This window comes from Pipra filicauda, unplaced genomic scaffold, assembly GCF_003945595.2.
Source record: "Pipra filicauda isolate LSUMZ 115617 unplaced genomic scaffold, ASM394559v2 scaffold264_size1072897_pilon, whole genome shotgun sequence".
NCBI lineage: Eukaryota > Metazoa > Chordata > Aves > Passeriformes > Pipridae > Pipra > Pipra filicauda.
The window spans coordinates 198,855-219,702 of NW_024104381.1; the positions used below are offsets into that span (position 1 = coordinate 198,855).

The 20,848-nt window shown below is 56.0% G+C and overlaps 1 protein-coding gene across 30 annotated transcripts in view; it reads right to left on the bottom strand.

Moving 5' to 3' along the window:
* NFASC (neurofascin) overlaps positions 1-20,848 on the bottom strand; it is an 81,726-nt gene that overhangs the window by 47,919 nt on the left and 12,959 nt on the right. For 22 of the 30 annotated variants that reach the window (XR_003545624.2, XM_027746924.2, XM_027746922.2 and 19 more), the window contains 6 exons: positions 5,616-5,780; positions 4,995-5,012; positions 3,940-4,045; positions 3,634-3,830; positions 2,182-2,304; positions 1,118-1,288 (listed from right to left, as the gene is read on the bottom strand). Coding sequence is in view for 29 of the 30 variants with exons in the window: in XM_027746924.2 (XP_027602725.1) it covers positions 1,118-1,288; positions 2,182-2,304; positions 3,634-3,830; positions 3,940-4,045; positions 4,995-5,012; positions 5,616-5,709 (709 nt within the window). In the remaining variant the exon portion in view is untranslated. Of the gene's footprint in view, positions 1-1,117; positions 1,289-2,181; positions 2,305-3,633; positions 3,831-3,939; positions 4,046-4,994; positions 5,013-5,615; positions 5,781-20,848 lie in introns of those variants that run through there. The other 8 variants (XM_027746925.2, XM_027746938.2, XM_027746937.2 and 5 more) reach the window with 1 other exon arrangement.

Consider the following 20,848-nt stretch of genomic DNA (forward strand, 5'->3'; position numbering starts at 1 on the left):
CAGCTCTGTAAACAGGCAAATAAAATTCAGAATTAACGACCTGCTCCCCTGCCCTGCTGGCAGAGCCTGCTGGAGGATTTCAGCTGCTGGGTCTCCACTCAAGCTCTGCACAGAGGAGAAGCTGCCACAAGGAAGTGTAAACCCCCCCAGGCCCTGCCTGAGGTCCCTTTAACAGCAATTCCTGCTGATTTGAGCTGCTGGGAGACCAAATTAAGCTCCCACCACTGGCAGCCAGGAGCTCCTTGAGCCTGCTCTACCCCCCCAAAACACAGCCAGCACCCTCTGCCTCCCGGCTGGACCTCACTGGGAAGGGGTGATGGCTCCTGGCTGGTGACTGGGGCCGAGAGAGGATGGGTTTATATTGACTGCTGATTTTTTTGGTGCTCTGCACACACCTCCCACCCCCCAAAACAGAGCCCGTGCTCTGCAGGACCCGCAGCAACTCAGCAGCCTCAGCTCAGTCCCCTCTGCCAGCGGCCCCACAGCACACCAGGAGCTCCTTTTCCTTCAACCAACCTCCTTTGTGGAGCAGAAGCCACTGGAGGCTGGACCTGCTCTGCAGAGAGCCCTGGGTGTGCCCCTGGTGTCCCCCAGGGTGATGCTCCTCCCGTGGGGACACCGGGATCACCCAGGGTCACCCCCCGAGGGCTCCGTGCCCCCTGCCAGCACATTCCCAGAGGGAAGGAGCCAAAGAGCAGCTGGGCAGGGACACCCTGAGCTGGGCAAGGCTGGCACACACTCAGCTCCCCACCCTCGAGGCAGCACCAGCCCCTGGAGCCAAACCTGGAGCAAAGGGAGGCCACGTCCAGCTCCACTTCCAGCTCTTCAAAGGGGGAGCGATCCCCCAGGATTTCACCTTTCCCTGCGGATGGTGGGAACACCCCACCTGTGCTGGACCCTCCCCAGCTCAGCCCACACACGTGGATTTAGGGATACCTGCACCAAGAAGCTGCTGGAGGGGACCAGAGGAGCCCCCCCAAGGACCATCATCCCTCATCCAAACCCCTTCCTGTGCCGTCCTAAATAAACAAAGGAGGCCACTCTTCTCCCTGGGAGGTTCCAAGGTGTCTGGAAGGAAAACCCTGGCCCAGGGGAGCCCCAGCCCCGTGACACTTACTGGTTTTCACCTTGAGGGTGAAGGGGTTCTTCTGCTGGATGGTGTGGGTGAAGTGGAAGCGGGCGTTGCAGCTGTAGTCGGTCAGGGCGTCCTGCAGGATCACGTTGGAGAAGTAAAGGTCCCCGTTCTGCCCCTGGGACACTCGCTTGTCCTGCTGGATGGGCTCCATGGCTGTGGGCACAGCGGGCACTGAGGCAGGGCTGGGGGCTCCTGACCAGCCCCAGGGCAGGGGGGGTGTCTCTGAGCTCTGAACCAGGGTGAGGACCCTAAACTAGCAGGAACAACCCTAAACTAGCAGAAACTATCCTAAACTGGCAGTAAGGACCCTAAACTAGCAGGAACAAAAACTAGCTGAACTAGGCAGTAAGGACCCTAAACTAGCAGGAACAAACCTAAACTAGCAGGAACAAACCTAAACTAGCAGGAACTACCCTAAACTAACAGGAACTACCCTAAACTAGCAGAAACTACCTTAAACTAGCAGCAACTGCCCTAAACTAGCAGCAACTGCCCTACACTAGCAGAAAATGTCCTAAACTAGCAATGAAGACCCTAAACTAGCAGGAACAAACCTAAACTAGCAGAAACTGCCCTAAACTAGCAGAAAATGTTCCAAACTAGCAGAAACTACCCTAAACTATCAGCAATTGCCCTAAACTAGCAAAAAATGCCCTAAGCTAGCAATAATAACCCTAAACCAGCAGTAAAGACCCTAAACTTGCAGAAACTACTCTAAACTAGCAGTAAAAGCCCTAAACTAGCAGTAACAGCCCTAATTAGCAGTAACAACCCTAAACTAGCAATAATGACCTTAAACCAGCAGAAACTCCCTTGAACTGGCTGTAACAACCCCAGACTAACAGAGACTATCTTAAATTATCAGAAACTGCCCTAAACTATCAGAACTGCCCCAAACTAGCAATAACAACCCTAAACTAGCAGTAGCTGGCCTGAACTACCAGAAACCAGCCTAAACCAGCAGGAAGTGCCTTAAACCAGCAGCAGGGACCCTACAGAGGGTTGTTGGGAGCCCTGCAGGGGGGGGCAGGGGGTTCCCCACTCACAGCTGCTCATCCAGAAGATGACGGGCGGGGGCAGCCCCGGGGGGGGGTTGCACTGCAGGCTCAGAGGGGCCCCTTCATCCACCTCGATCACATCCACCTTCTCCTTGGGCCACAGGGGAGACTCTGCCACGGGAAACAAGGGCACGTGAGGGACAGAGGGAGGGACAATCCACGGAGCTCTTCCCGCTGGGCCTGGCCTGCTTTCCATGGGGTGGCCTCGATGCAAACTTCATTTCTGCCTGGGCATGACTCCCTGAAATCCATGCCCTTGAATCCATGCCCTTGAATCCACACCCTTGAGTCCATACCCCTAAGTCCATACCCTTAAATCCATGCCCTTAAATCCATGCCCTTAAATCCAAGCCCTTGAATCCATACCCTTGAATCCATACCCTTAAATCCATACCCTTGAATCCATACCCTTGAATCCATACCCTTGAATCCATACCCTGAAATCCATACCCTTAAATCCATACCCTTGAATCCATACCCTTGAATCCATACCCTGAAATCCATACCCTTAAATCCATGCCCCTGAATCCATACCCTTGAATCCATGCCCTTGAATCCATACCCTTGAGTCCATACCCTTAAATCCATACCCTTAAATCCATACCCCTGAATCCATGCCCTTGAATCCATACCCTTGAGTCCATACCCTTAAATCCATACCCTTAAATCCATGCCCCTGAATCCATACCCCTGAATCCATATCCTTGAATCCATACCCTTAAATCCATACCCTTGAATCCATACCCTTAAATCCATACCCCTGAATCCATACCCCTGAATCCATACCCTTAAATCCATGCCCTTAAATCCATGCCCTTGAGTCCATGCCAAATGTTTCCCTGTTGGATACAGCCATAACCCCCCCACACCTGCTGGATGCACCTGGAGACAGGTGAGAGCTGGAGGAGGCTGAGATCCCAGAATCCCAGAATATGCCAAGTTGGAAGGGACCCACAAGGACCATCCAGTCCAACCCTCAGCCCTGCACAGACCCATCCCCACAGTCCCACCCTGTGCCCCAGAGGATCATCCAAACCCTCCTGGAGCTCTGGCAGCCTCGGGGCTGTGCCCACTGCCCTGGGGAGCCTGGGCAGTGCCCAACCAGCCTCTGGGGGAAGAACCTTTCCCTGAGATCCAACCTGAGCCTGCCCTGGCACAGCTCCAGCCCTTCCCTGGGTCCTGTCCCTGGTCCCTTCCTGAGGAATTTGGAACTGCCATGAGCTCTCCCCTCAGCCTCCTCTTCTCCAGCTGGACACACCAAGTGCCCTCAGCTGCTCCTCAAGGCCCTTCCCCACCTTTGTTGCCCTCCTTTGGACTCTCTCTGATGGCTTCACATCTCCCCTGGCCAGAACTGTCCCGGTGTTCCCGGCGAGGCCACACCAGCTCTCCGTGCCCCCTCCACGGCACAGACCCCCCCCACCCTCCTGGCCGGTGACTCACTGGACACCTGGAGGTGGATCTTGCTGGAGAGGGCAGTGCCATAGTCGTTCCTGGCGAAGCACTGGTACTCCCCCTCGTAGTCCTCGGGCCTGCCCCCGCTGTGGAAGTCGATGACGAGGGTCCCCGAGCGGCGCCGCATCGACACCTTGGGGTCCTTGGCCACGTTGAAGAACTTCCCGTTCCGAGTCCAGGAGAAGCTGCAAGCACAGGGTGGTACCTGGGGGAGGTCCTCACCTGGGCTGGCAGAGCTGGTGGTGGCCGTGGCACAGCCAGGTTGGAGGGGAGCTGCTCCAGGGGGGCACTTACGTGGGCACGGGGTTCCCTTTGGCCTCACACTCGATGAAGATGTTGTCCCTGGGGTCCACGATGTAATCCTTCACCGACTGCTTGGTGATGGTGGGGGGCTGGGGCACTGCAGGGCAGAGGGGACACCCTGAGCAGGGCTGTGCCCACCCCTCTGCCACCCCCAGCACATCCCGAGGGGATGCCAGCCTCTTGCCCAGCCTCTTGCCCAGCCTCTTGCCCAGCCTCTTGCCCAGCCTCTTGCCCAGGCTGCACCCTCCATTTGTGCTTTGCAGCCCTGAGGAAACCGCCACAAGCACGGGTGGGGTGGGCTGCTCTCCCCTCTCAGACTGTGGCACTGCTCAGGTTCCCTTTAGGTACCAAAACCCCTCCTGGTTCTCACTTGGTGGCTTGGATTTCAGAAATTCCACAGTTACCTTCTCCTGCTCCCACGGATTGAATCCCATTGAAGCCCATCCTGCTCCTCAGGGAGGGGCTGCAGCTTCCAGGGACCCCCAGACATTTACAGGGACTCCCTGTGCAAGAAGGAGGCCCTAAACCCCCCAGGTTGGCCCCAGAGGGGCTCCTCTAAACTGGTGTTTAGAGGGGCAGGGCTGTGAAAAGGGACACACAACCCCAGAGCTGCTGCAGGATCTGGCTCTGGCCCTGAACTTGGAGTTGAAGATCCCAGCCCAGAGATGAAGGTCTGAGGGTGTTTGCTCATCCCCCCCAGAGCCAGTGATGCTCCAAATGTGCCAGGAGGTGGGACTGAGCTTGGCACACCAGCTGGTGCCAGGCAGAGGAGCCCACCCTGCCCTTGGGGCTGCCAAAAACCACAACAAACCCCTGCAGAAACAACATTCCCATGGTGAGGGCAGCCTGGCTCCTGCTCCAGGGGCAGCCCAGAGCCCAGGAACACCTCCCGAGCTGCTCCAGCTGGGCAGGAGAAGTGGCTGCTCCTGTTCTGGCCACAGGCAATGCCCTCACACCCAGGGTGTGCCCCCGGCAGCCCCTGCTCTGTGCAGATCCCTCACGCAGAGGACACGGACACGGACACACAGAGGGCAGGGAACACTTACATTCACTCTGAATACTTGCTGTTATCCCCCAAGTGCCAGCAGAGAGGAGAGAAGACAAGAGGTTAGTTGGGGAGCAGCCCCGGGCTCCTCATGCCCACGGACCCAGCGGGTTGTTCCAACACTCCACACAAACCATTCCAGGGCTCAGGCATGTCCTGAGCTTCCCCCTCGCTGCCCACGGGAGAAAAGCTGCTGCTGAGGGGTCCTGGGGGCTCTCAGCTCCTCTGCAGGAGGGTTTGCCATGAAACACAGCACAGGCTGCCTGGGTGGGCTTTGGGGTGCCCACCCCCCTCTCCTGCAGCGCTGGAGACCCCCCAGCAGTCCAGAACATTCCCCCTTTCCCGTGGCTTATCCTGAGCCCCCAGCTTGGCTCAGGTGCTCTAATCCTGGTTTTGAGTCCCCTGCTCAGTTTTTGAGGCAGATTGGCTACACCAGAGAGGATTTAGGGTGACTTTCTGGAGTGTGAGTGGTTTAAAAAGAAAAAACGACGACAAACAAAGGAACGAGAGCAAAGGGAACCCGGTTGTGGAGCAGGAAACTCCCCCCGTGCTCAGCAGACCTTCACTCCACCTCCCGCCCCGGTTCAGGGGGAGATCTGAGAAGGGTGAAAGCACAACTTACGATCCAGAGGGACCTCGATGGTGCTGCCGAGGTGCTGGAGGCAGAGGGCGAGGACGATCCCTGCGCAGGGGAGGCGGTGCCCGGGCATGACCATCCTGGAGGGCTGGGCAGGGGCAGCCCCTCCGAGTGTCCCCGGGGCAGCAGCACGTGCAGAGGGATCCTCAGCTGCAAAACAAACCCAGGCCACCATCACAGCTCTGTTCCTGCAGGAATGGAGGGTTTCTAGGCCCCAAAACAATGTTTGTGTGGAGGGCTGGGGGTGTGAATAGAGCCAGGGGGGGTCTCCAGGCTCTGGTGGCCCAGGTATGAGCCCGTGGGCACAGCTCTCCCACCTCTGGGTTGTTCTGCTGGCAGAAAATCAGCTTTAGGGGGGTTATTTGTGCTCAAACCCTGGAGGGACCCCTTGGATCACAGAATCACAGGATATGCCCAGCTGGGGTGGCAGGAGAAGGGCCTTGCTCTCCCCTGGCACCGATGGAAAGTCACTCAGAGCTACTGAACACAAAAGCAGTGAACAGTCCCCAAAGGATAAAATAAAAAGGATGATTTGCTGATTAAAGAAATAATAATAATAATAACAATTGTATTTTATGGTCAAGAAATGCCTAAAAATATCCAGTCCCTCAGCCAGGGCACAGGGATGAGCCTCTGCATTCAGCCTGGGGATAGCAGGGCACTGGCTCTGGAGCTCCCCCAGTGTCCCAAAGAGCCTGGCACCGCCCTGGCACAGTTCTGGGAGTGGGGGCACAAAGAGACCTTTCCTGCCTGGTCTCTAAACAAGCCCATTTCCCCCCAGCTCCAGCCACTGCCCTGCCCAGGCACTCCCTGGTGCCAAATGTGCCTCCCACCCAAAGCTCCTGAGATGCTCCTGCCAGGAGCTCATTTGCCACACACCCCCCACTTTCCATTTTGCTCCTGACGACCCCCCCAGACTCCCAAAGGAGCAGCAGGGAGGACAATTCCCCCCGTGGGGACAATCCCCCTCCCTGGGGAAGGCGCAGGGGCCACGTCACCTGAGTCACCACTCACTGTCCAGAGCAGAGCTGTGGAAAGGGCAGCAGCTCCCTCAGCTGAGAGCAAAAGATGCCAGCAGAGCAGGAAAGAGTGGAAGGAAGAGTGGAAAGAGAGGAAAGAGTGGAAAATCCCCAGCCCTGCTCCTGGCTGGCCCTGGCAGGGGCTCTGGCCGGGGCCATTTGGCGAGCAAGGGGAGCCCGTCCTCCTGGAACACAAACTCCCAGGCTGCAGCTCGGGATGTGCTGCCCCCTCAGCTGTCCCCGAGCTCGGGAGGGAGGGTGGGAAGAGGGAGGGGGGACCCTGCCCGACAGACAGAAGCCGGGAGCAGGGGCTGTGGCAGCGCCGGGAACGCTGCTGGGAACGGCGAGGAGCAGATGTCACGGAAAACAACCGGCCCTGACACATGGCCTGGGAAGCTCTGCTGAACCCCCACGGGCTCCAGGCAGCTCTGGGGACGCTGCTCCCTGTCACCCTGCTGGGCAGCACCAGGGGTTGGGGGTTCTCCCCCAGGTCCTGGCTGTCCCAGTGTGTCCCAGTTCCACCAGCTGGCAGGCTGGAGGCCGGGAAGGGGCTCGGAGGGGAGCGTTGCTTTGATCTATTCTGCTCGTTCTGAGGATTTTCCAATCCAGCTGTTGCCGTAAAAATAGTTGAAGGACAGAATAATTATAGGGCCGGGCCAGTAATTAAAGTCATGTCCAGCACTTGTGCAGTCCTGTGATCAGGTCATGCTGAACAAAGCTTTTCAAATTACTCCTTTAGCTCCCTGTCTGAGGGAAGAGATCATTTTGATCTGCAGCCTTCCTTTTTTTAAAGCAGTCCATTTCTCCAGTTGCAGCTTAAGATGAGTGATGGACCCGCTGGTTTTATGTCTCTCTGTCCCTGAGCACGAATCTGACCTGAGTTATGAACTGAACCAGCCAGTTCTGCACCCAGAGAGGCAGCAGGGAGGAGGGTTCTGGAGTCCTCAGGATGCTCCCAGAGTGATGCTTCCCATCTCTGTCACAAAATGCTTTAAACCCCCTCCATTCCCAGATATCTCAGGGCAGGGAGGGGGAAAGGCAGCGGGGATTGAAGCAGTGCACATGGACAGGCTGATCTGGGGCTGGAGAGCCAAGAAGGTGTTGTTTTCTTTAGGCTGGGTGGTGGTTGTGGGAAGGGAAAGGAGGAGGTGCCTTTGGGGGACATTTGTGCATATTGGAATAAAGAAAGGGCTGAGCCCAAACTCTGACATCTCAAATCACAGAATGGTTTGAGTTAGAAAGGAACTTAAAGCTCATCCAGTCCCACCCCCTGCCACGGGCAGGGACACCTTCCACTGTCCCAGGTTGCTCCAAGCCCTGTCCAACCTGGCCTGGGACACTTCCAGGGATGGGGAGTTCCCAACCTCTCTGTGCAACCTGTGCCGGGGTCTCAGCACCCAAAGGGCACATCCTACCCGTCCCCCCTGCACAGAGAGGTTGGGAACTCCCCATCCCTGGAAGTGTCCCAGGCCAGGTTGGACAGGGCTTGGAGCAACCTGGGACAGTGGAAGGTGTGACTTCCACTGGGACTGTGAATGTGGGGCAATATCAGGAGGAGGTGAATTTGCAGGTAACTTTGGAGCTGAAAAAAGGGCTGAACCCACAGGCAGAGCTCTGTGGGATTGTCCCAGCACAGGGGGATCAGCCAGGGAGGATGGGCTGTAGGACAGCACCGACCAAGAGCAAAGAAACCCCATGACAGAGCACACTCAGAGTTCCTCCTGCCTTTGGGAGGGCAAATGCCAGGCTCCTCCAGTCTCCTCCAGCTCCTCCAGGCTCTTCCAGGCTCCCCCAGTCTCCTCCAGGCTCCTCCAGGCTCCTCCAGGGCCCCTTTGTCTGGGCAGATGTGGGTGCAGGAACAATCCCCGGCCGTGCCTGCGTGTGTAGGTGGCTCCTGGGGACAGGCAGTGCCAGAGAACACAGCCCCCATTGTCAGGGGACAGGGACATCTCCCAGCACAGAGCCCGGAGCTGCTGTGGGAGCACAAAATTCCGAGCTGGGGGTGCTGGAGCTGCACGATGTCCGTCTGCTCCTGAGGCTGCTTCAACCCAGGCTGGCCACAGGGGCCAGATGAGACCCCTTTTCCCAGACTCAGCATTCCTTAACCACTGCTCCTGGCCCTCAGAAGGGATCTGAGTCCTGCCCAAAGCGCAGAACAAGCCCTCCCACCTCATCCCTCCAGCCTGGTGGGATGGCCAGAGCTGGGGGAGAGCCCTCAGGGCTCCGGGAACTTCTTCCTGCAGAGTCCTGTGGGGCAGAGCTGGTCCATGATGAGGGGATATTTTATATTCCAGCTAGTTCAGCGATTTGAAATGAAGATGGAAAGCTGGGTAACAGCCTGAAAACCCTCCCAGCCAGAGAGGAGAAACTCTGGAGCTTCATTTCTCCCTGAACGTGGCAATTTAACACGCATTTTGCTCCCTCCCTGCCTCGAGGTGGGGGGAAATTTCTCCCCTCCACAGATGGTGGAGCAGCACAAGTGAATCCTCACATCCCAGCCCCGGAGCTTCCCTGCTTCCCCCCTCCATCTGCTCGGCACCAGCACGTTCCTGCAGGGTCTGGGTGGCTCAGCCAGGAGGGCTGGGAGGGCTGGTTTGGCCCTGACCAGCAGGATGAGCTGGATGAGGCTCCTCATGGGCAGGACACCAACCACATTCCACAAAATCCACTCCCTTCCCCTCTGGCTCCGGAGCTGGAATCAAAAGATGTGTGGGAACGTCTCCTCTTGCTGCAGAGATCCAACTCTCAGCCAGAACCCACTGCAGGCCAAGGCAGCACAAGCCAGGACGTGGATTCCCCCCCCCCCCAGGGCTGATTTGGCCGGAATTTGGCTCAGAATTCCCAAAGCCCCATCCCTGCAAACAGCAACACGTGGGATGCAGAACCTGTGGACTTCCCTGGGGGCACAAATGGCACCGGGGAAGAGCTGAAATTAATTTCCTTCCCAACAGTTGAACGAAATGAGACCTTGTGGAATAACAATGGGGAAACAAATCCCTTCCCTACGGCCCCACTGCTGGAAAACAACCTCAGCTCAGCCAGGAGGGCTGAGAGCAGCCACAGAACCAGTGAGTAAAGGGAATCTCTGGTTGAAGTTAAATAAAATTAAAGAGGTCCACGATGAGGGATTGTTTTTAATCAGCTCATTAGGTCCAGCAGGATGCTTTCAGCAGCAATTAGACATTTATCCTTATTTACGGCTGCAAGAGGAACAGTAAAACTTGAGGAGCTGCTGTTCCCAGGAACATTCCTGCAGCACCATTTATTGCATGTCAGCTGCTTAATTAATGCTGATTGAATAGCACAGAGCAACGTTTCCACCAAAAGAGAAAAAAGCTCTTGGTTTCAGATAATGAAAAACAGTGATTTCAAAGGCACGTGTGGATGTGAATCCCGGGCTGGGAGAGGGAAGGGAAGGCTCCAGGGAGACATGAGAGCCTCTTCTAAGGCCTAAAGGGGCTCCAGGAGAGCTGGAGAGGGACTTGGGACAAGGAATGGAGGGACAGGACACAGGGAATGGCTTCCCAGTGCCAGAGGGCAGGGATAGATGGGATATTGGGAAGGAATTCTTCCCTGGGAGGGTGGGCAGGCCCTGGCACAGGTTACCCAGAAAAGCTGTGGCTGCCCCATCCCTGGAAGTGTCCCAGGCCAGGTTGGAGCAACCTGGGCTGGTGGAAGGTGTCCCTGCCCATGGCAGGGGGTGGGATGAGATGGGCTTTAAGGTCCCTTCCCACCCAAACCATCCTGGGATCCCGTGGAACGATGCACAGTCACATCCCAACATCCCTGAGAAACCCCTCAAAGCAAACGCTGAATTACAGGGCAGGAATCAATGGAAAGAAGGAAGGACATGATAGCCAAGGCAGGAGATGATCCCTTGGCATTCCCACCCCGAGGATGGCCGTGCCCTTTCCCCAGGGTGGGGGCAGCTCCCGTTCCCTCTGCCCGGAGGAGAGAGAGGAGCTTTGTGCCCGTTCCTGGCACCCAGCTCTCACAATTGTTCTGGGAAACAACTGCCACAGCAAACCCCAGCAAATCCATTTGCATCCTGTCTTCTCCTCCTTAAAAACCCACCCTTCCCACCCATTCAGCAACTGGCACTTCAGGGCTGAGCACCCTCTGATCCCAGGGAAGAAGGACAGTCAGGGAAAAAGGAAAGCCAGGGAAAGGAGGGTTCAGCCTCATCCCTGTACCTGCTGGAACCCCAAAGGAGTCCCCAGACACAGCTTTTTTTCCCGTGCTCTGAAGAAAAGGACATTTCCCCAACCACAACCTGCAGCAGCAGAGCTTGCAGAGGCACCATCCCTGCCAACACTCTCCAGAAAAACTCCAGGCAGGCCCGTTTGTTCGGGATAATTAACTGCCCATCTCTTTGTCCCATTGCACCTTCAGCACACCTTTAAAGGAGCACATTTGTAAGGATTGTTGTCTTTAAGGAGCACATTTGTAAGGATTGTTGTCTTTAAGGAGCACATTTGTAAGGATTGTTGTCTTTAAGGAGCACATCTCAAAGGAATGTGTTTTCAAGGAGCACACCTTCGAGGAGCGCACCTTGAAGGGATGTGTCTTTAAGGAACACATTTTTAAGGGTTGTGTCTCTCAAGGAGGCAGTTAAGGTGACTGCAGAGTTACCCAGTCAAAGGCAATTTTCTGTGCAGGTTTGTGCCGCTGTGGCAGGTGGGCAGTCCCCGAAAATCAGGTTTCCCAGCCATTTCTCATCCCCTGCTTTCCTGTCTCCCTCCTCCGCGGGATTTTTGCTGCATTTTCCTTTCCCTCCCTGGATCTCTCCTGGGTGTGGTTCAACCCCGAGCCCCGCAGGGTATTAAAAGCACCAAAACAAACGAGCATTGAGAGAAATCTCCCTGATACCCTCGGGAACAAGAATGGCTCCCCTAAAATCACCCCCCCAGCCAACGCCGCGGCAGATCCGTGTGGATCCACACAGGGCAACACGTGGGAATGAACCCATCAATCCCTGAACTTCAGAGCTGGTGCTGGCACTAAGGAGATTTGTGCCTGAGCTTCTCTCAGTGGCTCAGCTGACCTTCCAGCTGCACCCAGGATCCTATTCCAGAAATACTTCGGAATAGGAGGGATGGGATGATTGCTCCTGGAGCTGAGGTTTGGCAGGGTTGGAGAGCAGAGAGTCATTATGGTTTTGGGAGTTCAATCACCCCCTCCTGGAGCAGCTCATCACCCCCGAGAGCACGAGCAGCTCCGGGGACAGGCCCTTCATCCGTCACGGTCGGATCCCGGCACCACATAAATGTGAATTAATTTATCATCCTGTCCTCGTGGCAGTGTAAGGAAATGGTGTCATTCTATTAGGGAGAGGGGCTGGAGCCTGCCGAGGTTGAGCATTACCCCAAGGTCAGACAAAAGATATGGCAGGAGTGGGAAATGAGCTGAGATCACCCAGAGCACTCGGCGCTTAATCAGAAAATACCATTTAACCTTTACAAACCGGTCACGGGCAGGGGTGGGGGGGGAGAAAGGAGAGCACGAAACTTTCCATGGAAAGCAACGATGTGGCCGCTGCCAGCCGGCACATCCCACCCCCCGGAGCCCCCACGGCAGCTGGGAATTGGCCCCACGGCAGCTGATCCATGGGATGGGCTCGGGGGCCACCCCGGGGGCACCGGGTCACACCAGCCCTGCTAATCAGCTTCCCACCCTCCTGGGGCTTTTCCTTTCATCAGCCAGAGAAAAAAAAAAACAATTCATTGGAGTTATCACTGGCTGGAAAGAAAGGGGAGTGTGGAGAGTTTCTGTCTGGGTGTACCTTGGGCATGGAGGGCATTGAGGGTGGGGTGGGTTACAGGTAAGAGGGAAAAAACCATCATTTTTAACTGTGATTTTGAGGGGAAATTATTTAACAGCTTTGCTTATATTACAAGAAAAAACACACAGTACCTGAGTTAATTAGGATGTTGCTTCATTTAGGGGGAACAAGAAAAGGAACTGGTGAGAAAAATATGGATTAAAAAGGAAAAAAATCCAGGTGGGAAAGTGTCTCAAAGAGGAGTTTAAGGGGCAGTTTGGGGGCACAGGACATGGCTGTGTTGGCAGCTGGGTTGGTGCTGCCCGGGCCCCTCCCTGTGCCCCTTCACCCAGCAGGGAGGGATACTGAGGGATACTGGGGGATACTGGGGGATACTGGGGGATACTGGGGCCGGTCTGGGAGCTCCTCCACCGCCATCCCCACCCCAGTGCAGGAGTTCCAACCCCACAATTGTTGGGTGGTGACTGTGAGGGACACTTGGGCAGTTCCTGACGGAGCAGCTCCCAGGAGCAAACCCAACCCCAGTGGCAGCACTGGCAGCCCCCTGAGGTTCTCCCCAGGAGAGGTGGAGGTGACAGGATAGAGCCATCCCATTCCAGCACAACCCCTTCCCAAGGCCAACCCTCCCACGATGCTCCAGGGGGAGCAGAGCAGGGCAGGACACGGTTCCTGCCTGTCCCCACAGTGTCCCCCTGTCCCCACAGCATCCCCCTGTCCCCACAGCGTCCCCCTGTCCCCACAGCATCCCCCTGTCCCCACAGCGTCCCCCTGTCCCCACAGCGTCCCCCTGTCCCCACAGTGTCCCCCTGTCCCCACAGTGTCCCCCGGCCACCCCTGCCGGGGCTGCAGCATCTGGCCCTGGTGATCAGCCAAGTGCTAATCACGGGCTATAAACAGTCCCTGCAGCTCTGGAAAAGCCTCCTGGCTCCCAGAGCCTGCCCTGCTCCTGCTCCTGCTGCCCAGGAGGGCACCCAGAGCTGGGGGGCTTGTCCAGCCTGAGCTCCGAGGAGTTGATGGGCAGCCACCCATCCACACGGGAATTCACCTCCCCAGGAGCTGGAATGGGACATTCCCAGCAGGAGCCACACAGGCTCCTCCTGGCTGTGCCCAGCAGGCAGTGGGGTCAGTGGGGACCCACCTGCTGCAGCCCCACGGGTGTCCCATGGGATGCCCAGGCCCTGTTCATCCCTCAGTGCCCCCCATCCTTTTGCCAACGCTCCCAATCCACCCCCTCCACCCACTCCCGGGTCCCCTCTCCCCCCGGGTGTAACCGGATCCAGCACTCCGGTGTCAGGACAAGGCAGGAACACGCCTGGAGAGGATTAATCCCGTAAGTGAGCTGTAGTTACAGGCTCCAGCTCCTCCCCAGAGCCTGGCCCGGGGCCCTCGGGCTGGTGGATCACCTTACACAGCTCGGGTGGCAGCTGCCACACTCCCTGTCCTCCACCCACCCACCCACCTCCCTGGGACCAGGCAGCTCCATCCACCCCCCCCCAGCACATCCAGGGGCACATCCTCACCCCCAAACCCAGGGATAAACCTCCCAAGAGGTAAGGAAGCTGCTCTGCTCCTCCTGGAGCACATCTGCTTCCCCTGCCCTGCAAAATGCCTCTGACACTGGATCCCCAAGCAGAGAAGCAGCAGATCCAACATTTCAGCCCTTTGGGGGAGGTGGCAGCACAGGAGGAATGGGAGGAAAGACAGGGAAATCCTTCAAAACCTCGTCCAAAAATGCCAACAGGGCTGTGTGTGAGCCTGGCTCTCTCAGGAGCACTGGATTTGCTATTAATTTGCAGAAATGCTCTTTTAACAGGTTTTCCTTGCCCTGTGAGGGCTTGGACCTGAATTACACCCAGGGAACTACAGGAAGATCATCCCTTCTCATTACACCCCTGTATCAAGTCCCATTAAAGCAGAATAACAGAGCACATGGCTGGGAAATCTGGTTTTCAGGGACTGCCCACCTGCCACAGCAGCACAAACCTGCACAGAAAATTGCCTTTGACTGGGTAACTCTGCAGTCACAAAGCCTGTCTTGTAATTGCTTCCCAAAAAGAGCAGAACGAGTCACACAAATGCACATTTTAGCCAGTTTTCCAAAGGAAAAGCCTTCCCTGCACTGCCTGGCTTTCAGCTGGTCACTGCCAGTAACTCCTCTCAGCCTCTTGGCCCATTTCAAGTCCAGCTGGAAACTCCTTTAGCTCTGGGAAAGACACTCAATTCCTCCAAGTTCAGTGACAGTGGTGCTTTCACAGACTCGCCCTGGAGATTTTATCAGAATCTATCAGTCACAGAATTTATCAGTCCCACAGTTAAAATCAACCCAGCCCCTCAAACCACCCCAGACCCACCACCCCAACCTGGGCAAAGGGGGCACCTCCAGCCCCCCTTCCTCCCTCAGACCCCACAAACAACGCCTTGGAGCAGAATCCCAGAATCCCGGGATGGGTTGGGTTGGGAGGGACCACAAAGTTCGTGTCCTGGGCAGGGACACCTTCCACCAGCCCAGGTTGCTCCAACCTGGCCTTGGACACTTCCAGGGGTGGAGTTTATTTCCCAAAATGACCCAGATGTGATGGTCTGGGTGTCTCCTGGCGGGGCTTGGTGGCCCCGTTCCCGCTCCTGTCCCCAAACACAATTTTCAGCTACAAGAACCTTCAACACCAACAAATACCCCAGAGCTTAATACAACAAATAAACTTCTTTCCCCCAATGTCAACCTCACTAACCCACCAACACCCACTCCATCACACTTCCTTTAACCAACACATTTTTGTTATCCACTAAAACTGCTGCTCCCAACACCAAAAATTCACCAACCAAACGAACCCTAAAACCAACATCAACCACCACCACGACTAAAACAAATCCTCACCAACAATAACCACACCCCAACCCAGTCACAGTCCTTGTAGCTCACAATAAAGCACAGCACTGAATCTTGTCAGCCCCTGCTGACAGGCAGAGTGTTTTCCCCTGGTGAGAAATCACACCTTATTTATTACCCTGAGCTCGGAACCGGGAGGGAAACACCATTCCCTGCGATTTCTCAGCGATGCCTTCACGAGTTTTCCCGTTCCTCTGCATCAAACTGTCACCCTTTGCAGCTCCTCGTTGGTACGGGGGGCACAGCCCCTCCATCTGCCTCCTGAGCCCCCCCAGAACAGCAAGGAGTTAATTGGGAGAACCATTTGGCTTCTGCATAATGAAGTTGGCACAAAACCAGCTCTGAACCTTCAGGCTTGGTTCCTGTGTTTAAAAAATAAATAATCATAATAATCATAATAATAATAATAAAGGGATTTAGGTGCCTGTTGAAGGACCAGGCTGGTGTTTGGTGTTTGCTTTAAAAGAGGCAGAGGCTGGGAGGCCACGTGGAGCCAGGGATACACAGAGCTGAGGAGCTTTATCTGCCTCCTCTGTGTTGCAAAATAGCTCTGGAAGAGATGAAACCGTGTCCTACAAACCCTTGCAAACACAAATCTCCTCCTGCCGAGGCGTCTGGGAGCAGGAGGAAACCTCACTGGGTAAAGTGACGGAGTTTAAAAGACAAAGGAAGACAAAGGAAAGGGAAATTTCAATATTTAGCTGCTGGAGCTCATCTCCAGCTCACCCGAGCTCTGCAAAATATCCGTGTAAAAGCCATTAAACCCCTGTGTAAAAGCCATTAAACCCAGAGAGAGAGACAGGGAGCTGAGAGAGGGAGTAACGAGGAGGGATCGGGGATAAGGGCTGGAGCAGCAATTTTCCTTGAGTTCTGGGTGCCAGAACTGGAGCTGAAATGCAGCTCTGGTTTCCAGTAAAACACTGATAAGCTTTTCCCAGACAAACTCGGGCAGGGGGGGACGATCCCACCCCTGGCAGGGGCTCAGCCCTGCTCAGCTTTCCAAAAAAACCCTCCCGAGCTCCTTCCCCGGGATAACAGAGAAACGCAGGGCATGTTCCCCTCCTTGGCTGAGGTGATGTGGAAAACAGTAAATGTTCTTCACGTGGGTTCTGAAAGGGTTTCTCTCCCTTTTTTTTTTTCTTTTGCTGACTTTTTCCCAGCGACATCATTCTCCCAGGGAACTGGGTGAGCTCAGGGTTGGCGAGAGAGACTCCAAACACTCTAATTTTGATTTAAAAAACGGGGTAAATTTGAGTTTCTTTGCGCAGAGATCCATGTGCAGCGGGGCTATGTTAAAGAAAAAAAAGGTATGCAATGCACTGATCCTAAATTTTCCTCTGCTCAGGGCTGGCTGCAGGTCCAGAGCCAGCACCAGCACACCAGGCCCAGCAGTGGAAGGCTCACCCTGACCCCTTCAGTGCTGCCAGCACAGAATTCCAGGCTCCAATCCCAGCGGGAGCTCTGAGCAGCCAAACCCATCTGGACATTTCCCCACTTCAGGAACGTTGATAAGGCAGGTCCGTGTTTTAAAAGAGAACTCCATTAAAAAATCAGCCCTCCCCGGAGACACTTTCACAGCTCATTTATTAACCCCCTCGCAGAGGGGGGGGAAGAGCCCCTTTCCATCGGGTTTTTAAGCCCCAACAAGTGATCAGAGCTCGGCTTTGCCCCCTAGGACCCCTCCTAAGGAGCTGCACTGATCCCAGGAGCAGCTTTAGGAACAAAGGCAGAGCTGCAGCAGCCTGAGCCCTGCAGGGCTGAGCCCGAGTCCCCCGAGCTGCAGCTTTAGAGCCGGTTCTACTCCCGGCTCTGGGGGTCTGCTCCAATTTTGGGATGGGATTTTCATGCCTGTTTGCAGCTCAGGCCATGCTCAGCACGACAAAGTGGTAAAGCAGCACCAGCCCTGTCAGAAGGCACCGGGAGGCTCCTGGTAATGAGCTCTGGCTCAGTCCCAAGCAGGACCACTGGTGTTTTCTTGCCTGGGTATAAAGGAATTACCAGCGTTTTCCAGGTGCTGTTGCCAGGAGTGAACAGCTCCCGAGGGTTCATCCCCAGCTGAGTGGGAAAAGAATTTGGAGAAACCCTGACTGAGACACTCCTTTGACAAAGGTGGGCAGAGAATCAGGTCTGCACCATTTCAGGCACGGGAAGATTCCCAAACCCTGTTCCCCTGGAGACACCATCCCGCTCTCACTCAGCAAACACTTCCCAAAGTAACTCTGGAATCACAATTCCATCAGAATTGGGCCCGTGGAAGCAGCTTGATAAAGCCAGGCATGTTTTTCACTGCTCATAACCCCTCGTTTTAATGATGTTACACTCACAAACAGCCGCTCATTCCCCTGGTTGGCTCTTCCCAAAGTGTCAGCCATTCTCCAGGAATTCTGGGAGCAGGGAAAGTTTGTCTCTCCATTATTTGAGCCTCGCTGAAAGGGTGCAATTAGCCTTGGAACAAGCATCTGTTCTGGGGGACAACCTCAGGATCCTTCCCCTGGCATCCAAAGGGGCCCCATGTGACCGGAGGATGCCAAGCAGCCCGAGCCTCCCTCCTGCTCAGGAATGCAGACAATTCCCAGAAAATCAGCTCCCAGAGCTCAGAAAACTGGGCAAAACCCTGCAGGAATCTGTAACCCTTTGTGTGCTCTGCAGTTTCCTGGAGGAAGCTGCAGTTTTCAGGGAACTGGTCAGCAAATCCAACTGGAAGACTCCAAGCAGCTCCATCCCCAGGGAGAGGCGGGAATTTGGGGCTCTCCCCTCTCCTGCCCACGGGGTTGTGGCCGGCTGGGAGAAGAGGATTAAATTCCAGGGCCATTAAATCAAATTCAATCAAATCTCGGGGAATGCGAGAGGGGAGCGTTGAGTTCTGGAAAAACCAGCATTTCTGGGAAGGAGCAAGGAATCCTGCAGGATCCAGGCACAGGATCCAGGCACAGGATCCAGGCACAGGATCCAGGCACAGGATCCAGGCACAGGATCCAGGCACAGGATCCAGGCACAGAATCCAGGCACAGAATCCAGGCACAGGATCCAGGTACAGGATCCAGGTACAGGATCCAGGCACAGAATCCAGGCACAGGATCCCTTTAGGCTTTGGAATGTCACAGAATCCCACACCCGGCTCAGAGCAGGGGGATCTGGAGCATCAGACACCCTGGCAGGGTTTCAGACCCTGTTTTGGGGGGTCCCGAGCCCCCCCCACTCGCTTCCCATCCCTCGGGAGCGCATCCCTGGCGCGTTGCCATGGCAACCCCGTATCCATGCGCAGATCCGCCTTCCTGGGCGGAAAAGGGGGAGGGGGAAACGAGCTGGGAGCTTGGAAATTATTCATGAGAGATGAGGGAGGGCTCTGAGCCCCCCCAGCCCTGCCCAGGACCTTCCCCTCCTCCCCTCGGCCAAACGCTGCTGATTTTCTGTTAAAAGAGGAAAAGAGCCTTTTCTGCTCTGCCAGCCCTGAAGCACCAGCCCGAGTGCCTTTTTTGTCGTTGTAGGACTTAATTAGAGGCAAAAACCTTCTGGAAGGGAGGTTCTGAGCCCTTGGCAGAGAGGCTGCTCAGCCCTGCCCTGCTCTCAACCTCCTCCAGCTCAGCTCCCCTGTCAGCCCAAGCCAGCAGGGACAGCTTCTCCCCTTCCCTCTGGAATGGGCAGAGGCTTTGCTGAAGCTGTGACAGGAGAAACAATTCCGAGGGGGGGGCCAGCAGTGCCCCCTCCCCGCTCAGCCCCGGGAGTCCCTTCCCCAGCCAAGAGCCCCAGTGCAGCCATTTGATGCTAATTATTTTCTGTGCAGTTTTATGCAAATTCCTCCTACGGAGGGAGATGCCTGGAAATGTGTTTTCCATGCTCTGAGTGCTGTCAGTGCCATCAGTTTGTCACATCAGCCCCGGGGCACGTCTGGTCCCCTCCTGGGATGCTCCAAACTGGGATGCTCCAAATAGAGCTGGGATGCTCCAAGGTGAGCCTGCCAAGCATCACACCCCCCTCACCTCTTCCCAGCAAAGTGGCTGCTGGATATTCCATGGGGACTGATGGCTCCTGGGCCTCTCCAGCCCGGGGGGGGGTGGAACTGGGACTCAACAATTATGGGCAGGGAAGGAAAGACACCGAGGAAACTGGAGGGGGAACACAAAAGGCAGCAAAACTGAGCTTATCCACAGATTCCAGTCTCTGCATTCCCACATTCAGAGGGTTCATGGGCAGGAGAAAGGCTGAGGTTTGAGCTACAGGCAGGGCAGAGGGACCTGCAGGCAGCTCTGGCCTCATGGAGACGATTCCCCCTGACAGATGTGTGACCGTCCTGCAAACAAACCAGCAGCAACCAAACCAGCAGCACAGGGACACAGGGGCTGCTCTCAGGGTTTCAGGACAGGTTTCCCAGTCAGCCCTTGGGGAGGCTTTCACTGGAATCAGAGTGAGTTACACCAACAGCCAGGAGGGACTGAGGGAGAGAACCCGGCGCAGCCTCTCCAGCCCCTGCACCCAAAGCCCCAAAAGCCCCCAAAGCCCCGGCCCCGTCGGACCTGGAGCACTCAAGAGCAGCTTTTTCCCCCACAGCAGGGGCAGGGCTGGGGAAAAGGCTGGATTTGTGTGCTGGGGACGACAGGGATGCAACATCCTCCTCAAACCACACAGCCCCCCGAGCCCCCCTGGCTGGCTGGAGGAGAGCAGGGAGGCAGATTTCCAGGTCAGCAGCTCCTAACGTGCCTTCTGCATTCCTCCAAAGCCCTGAGCCAGCCCTGGTGGGCTGCACTGAGCTTTCCAGGGTCTCAGGAGCCAAAGCATCTTAGTGCAAGGAGGGTTTGGGCAAAGCAGGACAGACAAAGCCTGTCATTAAAGAGTAATGAAAATGCCCGGTTTGTGGGAGGAGGACGTCACTAATCAGCTCCCTGAGGACTTCACCTCCATCATCTCCATCTCCTCACGCCCAGAGGCTGCAGGGTGCTCTAAACCTCCTGCCACGGCCTTGGGGCTGCAGTGCCTGACCCCACGGCCTGATCTGTGCCCTGGGGGGGCACCCAGAACGGCTCTGGAATGACCCCCATCCCACAGCAACCAACCCCCAGTGCAGGGGAGCAGGAGGTGCAATCAGCTTACCCCCAGATTACCACCGACTCCTTTGGCAAGAAAAAGCTCCTTAGCAAGCCCAGAAGTCGGGAGAGCACTTTTCCACCTTGCCCCGAAGCTCCCTGGGTTAAAAGGGAAGCATCCTAATTAAACTGGAAGGCACACACGCCTCTGGTGAGGGCTGGATTTACACCCCACCCCCAGAGAGGGCCGGGATCTTTCCATCCCGGCACAGCCACAGCTCTGCCTCGGTGACAAGCAGCCCTGGGAGCAGGAATTCGGGGGTTAGATGCCAATGTCATCCCTGCCTGACCGGGAAGAGACTGGAAAGCAAGGAAGGCAAAAGACACGCTGAGATAACAGGGATCAAAGGCAATGAACGTGCCCTGGGCAGCACCAGCCACGGCACAGGGAGGGGATCCGAGAGCACAGGGGGGGTCTGGGTGCAGGACAGACACAGCCAGCACGTCTC